The sequence below is a fragment of the Cyprinodon tularosa genome, unplaced genomic scaffold, assembly GCF_016077235.1.
Source record: "Cyprinodon tularosa strain WSP-4 unplaced genomic scaffold, ASM1607723v1 ctg679, whole genome shotgun sequence".
Classification (NCBI taxonomy): Eukaryota; Metazoa; Chordata; class Actinopteri; order Cyprinodontiformes; family Cyprinodontidae; genus Cyprinodon; species Cyprinodon tularosa.
Genome location: NW_024039428.1, coordinates 366,995 through 375,229, shown reverse-complemented (window position 1 = coordinate 375,229; position 8,235 = coordinate 366,995). Strand labels below are relative to the sequence as shown.

The following is an 8,235-nucleotide window of genomic DNA, read 5'->3' as shown; positions in this document are numbered from 1 at the left end:
CCTGGCCTGGTGGTGGAGGCTTCTGCCTAGCCTGGTGATGGAGGCTCCTCCTTGGCCTGATGGTGGAGGCTTCTGCCTAGCCTGGTGATGGAGGCTCCTCCTTGGCCTGATGGTGGAGGCTGCTGCCTAGCCTGGTGGTGGAGGCTTCTGCCTGGCCTGGTGGTGGAGGCTTCTGCCTGGCCTGGTGGTGGAGGCTTCTGCCTAGCCTGGTGGTAGAGGCTGCTGCCTGGCCTGGTGGTGGAGGCTTCTGCCTAGCCTGGTGATGGAGGCTCCTCCTTGGCCTGATGGTGGAGGCTGCTGCCTAGCCTGATGGTGGAGGCTGCTGCCTAGCCTGGTGGTGGAGGCTTCTGCCTAGCCTGGTGGTGGAGGCTCCTCCTTGGCCCGATGGTGGAGGCTGCTGCCTGGCCTGGTGGTGGAGGCTGCTGCCTAGCCTGGTGGTGGAGGCTCCTCCTTGGCCCGATGGTGGAGGCTGCTGCCTGGCCTGGTGGTGGAGGCTGCTGCCTGGCCTGGTGATGGAGGCTCCTCCTTGGCCTGATGGTGGAGGCTGCTGCCTGGCCTGGTGGTAGAGGCTGCTGCCTGGCCTGGTGGTGGAGGCTTCTGCCTAGCCTGGTGATGGAGGCTCCTCCTTGGCCTGATGGTGGAGGCTGCTGCCTAGCCTGGTGGTGGAGGCTTCTGCCTGGCCTGGTGGTGGAAGCTTCTGCCTAGCCTGGTGGTGGAGGCTCCTCCTTGGCCCGATGGTGGAGGCTGCTGCCTGGCCTGGTGGTGGAGGCTGCTGCCTGGCCTCAGCAAACAAAGTTAACAGGCAAGCATTCAACTCAAAAATCCATCAATGACCCGCTTAATGAGAAAGATTAATTAAAAAGTCAAACTAAAACAAAGCAAGACTGGTAAAAAGTGGAAAATAGTATGAGACAGTCCTGATGTCTCAGCTCCTGCTGCTCCTGCTCAGTGGGTGTGTTTGTATAGATCTTTAGTGCAGGTTTGTGCATTTTAAATGGTAATTTGTAAAAATGAAAAAATTTTTTTTTTAAAAGATTGTGTTTGCAACTGTTTCTAAGATATTAAGGATTATTTTTTAGGTCACCTAGAGATCAACTATCCCACCATTAAGCTCCGAATTGAATCGACATTATCTAGCCTCTAAATTAAATTAGCCTAATTTTTCACTGCTCCTTCATTTGTGCAGGTAAAACTACAGTATTGTTTGTACTGATTTGGTTTTGTTGATGTCGTCACCATCTCAAATGACGGTAGTGCTGTGCTTGTTCCTAATTCAAAGTCATTGCATCACATCACATGTCATTCCTGTGCTGGTATTGAATATAGCAGTGGGCAGGTTTACCTCCCAGACCCTTCATTTTCCCTGTAAACGCATGTAATTTCCTGCCAAGGTCTTGCTACTGGTATTTCACAATAAAAGCACAGGTGAAACTTAACATCACTAATGCTAAATTGTTCCCTATGAACAACTGTTGAATCACCTTGGAGAGACAATCAATTTATAGTGCCAAAAAAAGCTCTGAAAAAAGGAGTCACTTTGGTTCATCTAGAGTTGTGTCTGGATGAATTTCAGACTTGGCGGGACTTTCTGTAAATCTACCCATGCAGAAAGCACCAATGCTGGGCAGTGGGCAGTGACAGACTGGGGTCTGTGCTGGAGGTGAGGACGAGCAGTGCTTCCAGGACTAAATAAAAACAGCTTTCTTGAAGCCACCAAAACCTTTTGAGAATATACCTTATATTTAACATTAATTTATCTGTATTCCAGACAAGTCGTGGACTTTGTGACTGAAAAAGTTGATGCATATGAGTTTTTTTAAATGATTCCTCAGGCCAATATACAGAGCTTGACAGTATTAATGCTACGAGCGGGGATCCCTCCTTGAATTAGTGACTATGTTAGTTGGGAGATGAAGGATCGCTCCTAGTATACAGTCATATATTGGTGGATTCTGTGCCGGCGCAGACTTTGTTTTTCTCCTGTTAGCCATATTACTCCATGGTTTCTGTTAGGAAACTGGATTCATCCTCACAAAGGGTGTTGAGGAAGCTAGAATGGACCAAATTGTTAACATTTTTTACCAATGGCTGCATGTTTTTTTCTTTTCTTTTTTTTGCTCGGCAACGTTTTATACATGAGGCCTTTGTTCCAGTTTTTCTATAAAGATCTGAGGTTTTTTAAGTTTAAGAATATCTTCTTAAATATCAAGTAACACAGCACACAGGTCAGTTGTGGACAAATCCAAGGAAAGAAAAAAAAATCTGCTGTCTTGTTATGCTGCCTAATATTTAAAACTTGGGTAGAGAGTTGAGACAGAATGTTTAGAATTTATAAAGAAGATTAATATTTTTACAAGGCACTATAATAAAATAATCTTAATTTCTCTGTTTCTACAGGCATGGTCTCGCAAACAACTGGGTTACTTACAGTGGTTTGCATTCTCAGTTCAATCCGGAGGAAGCTCAGATGCGTAAATTGAAGAGGATAATCATCCATGAATTTTACAACTCGATGACCTTTGACTACGACATTGCTCTGCTAGAGCTCAATGAGCCTCTGGAGTTCAGCAACACCATCCAACCAATCTGCCTCCCCTCATCCTCTCACGTCTTTCCCCCGGGAATGTCCTGCTGGATCACAGGCTGGGGCGCAGCACGGGAAGGAGGTATTTGGCTTTAATCATCTGATTTATGGTGATAGTCCTTGTTCTAGTTATTATTGTACCTTTAAAAAGTAGTTATTATCTTTGTCTTTGTTGCACTTCCTAGTTTATATTTTTCATCTCCATCTCACTTCTTTCTGGACTTTTTAGACTTAGACAGATTTTATTGTCATTTTGTACACACAAGTGTAAACAAAATTGTGTATACACTTGTGCATACTATTATTTTGCCCCCGTTTCTTTTCCCGGCCTTCTAACATGAAATACAGGTGCTGGTCATAAAATTAGAATATCATGAAAAAGTAGATTGATTTCAGTAATTCCATTTAAAAAGTGAAACTTGTATATTATATTCATACATTACATACAAACTCATATATTTCAGATGTTTATTTTGTTTAATTTTGATGATTACAAATGACAACAAATGAAAATCTCAAATTCATCATATCAGAAAATTAGAATATTGTGAAAAGGTTCAAAATTGATGGCCCCTGGTGCCACACTCTAATCAGCTAATTAACTCAAACCACCTGCAAAAGCCTTTAAATGGTCTTTCAGTCTAGTTCTATAGGCTACACAATCATGGGGAAGACTGCTGACTTGACAGTTGTCCAAAAGACGACCATCGACACCTTGCACAAGGAGGGCAAGACACAAAAGGTCATCGCTAAAGAGGCTGGCTGTTCACAGAGCTCAGTGTCCAAGCACATTAATAGAGAGGCGAAGGGAAGGAAAAGATGTGGTCGAAAAAAGTGTACAAGCAAGAGAGATAACCGCACCCTGGAGAGGATTGTGAAACAAAACCCATTCAAAAATGTGGGGGAGATTCACAAAGAGTGGACTGCAGCTGGAGTGAGTGCTTCAAGAACCACCACACACAGACGTATGAAAGACATGGGTTTCTGCTGTCGCATTCCTTGTGTCAAGCCACTCTTGAACCACAGACAGCGTCAGAAGCTTCTTGCCTGGGCTAAAGAGAAACAGGACTGGACTGCTGGTGAGTGGTCCAAAGTCATGTTCTCTGATGAAAGTAAATTTTGCATTTCCTTTGGAAATCAAGGTCCCAGAGTCTGGAGGAAAAGAAGAGAGGCACTTCATCCACGTTGCTTGAAATCCAGTGTAAAGTTTCCACAGTCAGTGATGGTTTGGGGTGCCATGTCATCTGCTGGTGTTGGTCCATATTGTTTTCTGAGGTCCAGGGTCAACGCAGCCACATACCAGGAAGTTTTAGAGCACTTCATGCTTCCTGCAGCTGACCAACTTTTTGGAGATGCAGATTTCATTTTCCAACAGGACTTGGCACCTGCACACAGTGCCAAAGCTACCAGTACCTGGTTGAAGGACCATGGTTTCCCTGTTCTTAATTGGCCAGCAAACTCTCCTGACCTTTACCCCATAGAAAATCTATGGGGTATTGTGAAGAAGAAGATGCAATACACCAGACCCAACAATTCAGAAGTGCTAAAAGCCACTATTAGAGCAACCTGGGCTATCATAACACCTGAGCAGTGCCACAGACTGATCGACTCCATGCCACGCCGCATTGCTGCAGTAATACAGGCCAAAGGAGGCCCAACTAAATACTGAGTGCTGTACATGCTCATACTTTTCATGTTCATACTTTTCAGTTGGCCAACATTTCTATAAATCCTTTGTTTTTATTGGTCTTCAGTAATATTCTAATTTTCTGATATGATGAATTTGAGATTTTCATTTGTTGTCATTTGTAATCATCAAAATTAAACAAAATAAACATCTGAAATATATGAGTTTGTATGTAATGTATGAATATAATATACAAGTTTCACTTTTTAAATGGAATTACTGAAATCAATCTACTTTTTCATGATATTCTAATTTTATGACCAGCACCTGTACTTTGCTGCTGCCTCCTAACATCTCATTTTTTCTTATCTGTCCTAATTATAATCTTGGCGAGATGTGTTATGCAACTTTACCAGCAGATTATGAACCTATTAATAATTAGAACTGGAGCTTGTAGTTAATTAATATGTCATTCAAATCAAGTGTAAATAAGTAATGGTCGTTAGTTAAATGACCATTACTGTACCCGCTCCCGAGAGTGAAAGCCTATTAAACCCGTGTGAGAGCCCATTTCTCCTCCATGAGGTGCAGGGATGCAATAAGATGGTCGCTTGGATGGATTTCATCTTATCCATATTTATACATAAACAGTTTCCCCGCAAATAAGACTACTGGTAAATTAAAACATCATGACATTCTTGTATGTGTGTGTGTGCTGCAGTGAAAATGTTAACCTGTCGATTAAAAATTTGGCAACCGAGGCATCAGTGGAAAGCCCGGCCTGTTATTTCAGAGTATGCCATCGCATTAAGAATCTTCCTAAAACACTGTGGTCCTGTTTCTCTCTTCTGAGGCCTTTCTCTTCTTCTCATACGCAATTTTCAAAGAACCGCGGTGAGCGAGGCAAGCTTCAGTGACTGGCTGAAACCATAGCTCACCACATAAAAGTGCGCATACGCAAAAGACAGCTAACTGAGAATGAGCATGTAGGACGGCCTTACATAAACATATTACCAGAATGATTGACAATTAGGACCACTTATTTTGATGATGGAAAAAGAACATCCTCCACTATACCTTTACATATAAAACTGGATTTATTTGCAAACATTAAAAGGTAAAAAAAAAAAATGCTTCTGGACATAGGTGGAGGTAAGGACAAGTGACTCAGTTGTCCCCCATAATTCCTGTGTTTTTATTGTCCATACACTGTCACAAGTACAGCGCAACAAAATTCACTCTCTGCATTTAACCCATCCCCTTGCGGGGCAGTGGGCTGCCATTTGCGGCGCCCAGGGAGCAGTTTGAGGTTGAGGCTCTTTGCTCAGACACCCAGAGTGGCAGTCTGTGGGACTGTCGCAGACTCAGGATTCCAAGTCCTACGGCCTAACCACTAGGCCACCACATCCCGCCACCATTGTCTCTTTTAGCACAAGTTAGACTTTTTCTACATACTACATGCTACATTTTCATGTGCATTCTTTTGTTTGAAAGACTCGTTTTTTTAATATCTAATATGTTTTTGTGTTTTCTTTTTTTTTTTCTTTAGAGGGTTATAGTTTATGGATGTCTACTAATAATGTACATTCTTCTTTTTGAAAATTTCTTTAAACTAATGTCGGTGTCATATATATTACATTTTGAGCTGCATGTGTTTGTCAAAAGGATAAAGGAAAAAAACAAAAAACTTTAATAATGGTCTCAAAATCAAACCTCCTGATTCTTGAGTCACTTAAGTTTCCTTTCCAATCTTTAACTCAACATGGACTCTCGCTCTTAGAAAGTCCCCTAAGCTTTGTTAGCTCCCTCTAATCTAGGACATTAAGGCCTTTTAACTTAGCTTTGGAAATTAAGAGAGGGTAACATGGTAAGATCTGATGACCTCTCTGTTTCTGCTCACCAAGGTGGTGTGCAGATCGTCCTGCAGAAGGCATCTGTGAAAATCATCAATGATAACATATGCAATGAGGTCTTGGGTGGGCGGCTTACATCCAGGATGTTCTGCAGCGGATTCCTGGCAGGAGGAGTTGATGCATGCCAGGTGAGATGAAGCAAAATTTTCCATAGAAAACATTTAAAAAATAGAAAAATCCATTTTCATATCTCTGTAATCACTGTGCCCTCACATCCATACCCAATCTAATTATTTTACACTGATACATGTTATGCTTTCTAGGGAGACTCTGGAGGGCCCCTGGTTTGTTTCGAGGAAAGCGGGAAGTGGTTTCAAGCTGGCATTGTGAGCTGGGGTGTGGGCTGTGCACGTCGGGATAAGCCTGGAGTCTACTCCCGCGTCACCAAGCTCAGAGATTGGATCAAAAGGGAAACAAACATTTAAAGACCAGGATGATGTGAGGAGCAGCAGCAGGGAACAGCAGAGGGCTAAAAATGGTGAAGATGTAACATTTTAATTCCAGCCAAGTCTCTTTGAGTGTAATGTCTTCATTAGTCAGAGTAGCATACTGTTTTGTGGAGCCCAGCTTTTGAAACAATGACTCTAAGCACTTTATTTGGTTGCCAACGTCCCACAGGAACTCCACAGACTCAAGATTTTAACCTTTTCTAAAAGTTTCTCTTTCCTGCCTGTTGTTCTCCCATGTATTCAAGCAATATGGCACTGGTGAATACACTACAGAAAGAATGTAACTTGTTCAATTTGGGAAGACTTTACCAGTCACTGGTTGTTTAGTTTAACTTTTTTAACGTTTTCCTTGGCCTTTTAAACACTTTTTTTTTTAAATTATGTATGGTATAAAAAAAAAAAAAAAAAAAAATCTAATATATTTTTTGTTTTATGTATTCAACTAAATTCAGCTTATTTTCTGGCAGCAAATTTGTGTGCCACATTTGTCACAGTTTTTAAATAAAATTTAGATTTTAAATTAAGAAACAGACCTGAGGGGAAAGACTCAAACAGACATTACCAGAAAGGAAAACTGAACCAACACCATTTTAATTAGCTATGTTTATGTTGCGATCGGGAATCATAAATACCAGGAGCTGAGTGGACTGTAAGGAAGATTTTTTACATTGATCCTGTGTCGGATATCTTTTGAAAGGATAAATTGGCAGAAATAATATTATAAATGTTTCTTTTAAAGTATTAAGGAGGACCAGCCTTGAGTTGGTATGTAAATCTTTGTACAATAAGTTTGATTAGGGAAAAATAAATATTTTACCTTTTTTTTCAAGGAGTAAAGCAGCATTTATTCCTAATGTTGCTAAAACATACTATTGATTATACTTAAGTAAACAGCTTTATGGGTAATATATAATTCTGATTTGACAAATATTTTTTCCCCCCTTTAGGTCAATAACGAATAGGAGAAAATACTGTTGTGATTCTTTTGGTTGAGGTGTTATTTTTGAGTTTAACTGAAAATGAATGCATCAGAAGTTGACAGTGTATTACTGTAAATATCCCTGTTTTTGTCTTGTTGATTTAGAAGTTTTATTTAACCATCCCAAAAGTGCATGAAACTAAGTGCTATTGGTAAAAGGCTTTAAAGACCAAAAATGATGGGAGGTCTTCATTTCTAGGGATTTAATTGAAAAGGGAAAGATACATTTTTATTATATAATCTGCTGATTACTACTCAGACCTGAGTAAGGTAAAACTGGCATCCAAAAAGTCCCCAGCAGGAACTTTATACAGTTCACCATGGCAGCAGAAGCACAATTGCTCTGTGAAGGACAGTAAGAGAGGCTAAAAAAAGGCTTAAGATGGGGGTCAGTGTTATCTTTCAAAAGGACAAAAAAATCTAGTGCATCATGTTTATCGATACCATTCAAACCTGAAGCGTAATGTTTTGTGTATCATTTCATCAATCCCTTTCACATAGATTAATAAAATATAGACTACAGATCTGCTAAATTTAGCTTTAGTTGCCAGGACTGCCATTCTGCAGTTGCTTTTCCAACAGCCGCGCATGGTGTACCTTCCTGACAGTAACTGTTATAACAATGATTTGTGAGCTTCTATTGTGATTTGCATCATATGCAATGGCCCTTCATTTGATTAAGG

The 8,235-nt window shown here is 40.9% G+C and overlaps 1 protein-coding gene across 1 annotated transcript; it reads left to right on the top strand.

Annotated features, from left to right (window-relative positions):
• The first annotated feature begins 2,381 nt into the window (after positions 1-2,381).
• Positions 2,382-7,971, top strand: LOC119771542 (suppressor of tumorigenicity 14 protein-like). The gene is made up of 3 exons (XM_038267589.1): positions 2,382-2,666; positions 6,116-6,252; positions 6,388-7,971. Exons 1-3 carry the CDS (start codon positions 2,468-2,470, stop codon positions 6,547-6,549), a joined length of 498 nt encoding a protein of 165 aa, XP_038123517.1. The 5' UTR covers positions 2,382-2,467; the 3' UTR covers positions 6,550-7,971.
• The last annotated feature ends 264 nt before the right edge of the window (positions 7,972-8,235 follow it).

What these genes read in the sequence shown, in the direction of transcription:
- LOC119771542 (XM_038267589.1), top strand. Translation starts at nt 2,468, where the DNA reads ATGCGTAAATTGAAGAGGATAATCATCCATGAATTTTACAACTCGATG. An exon ending in GGGCGCAGCACGGGAAGGAG is followed by an intron (nt 2,667 to 6,115) that starts GTATTTGGCTTT and finishes CTGCTCACCAAG; the next exon opens with GTGGTGTGCAGATCGTCCTG. An exon ending in GAGGAGTTGATGCATGCCAG is followed by an intron (nt 6,253 to 6,387) that starts GTGAGATGAAGC and finishes TATGCTTTCTAG; the next exon opens with GGAGACTCTGGAGGGCCCCT.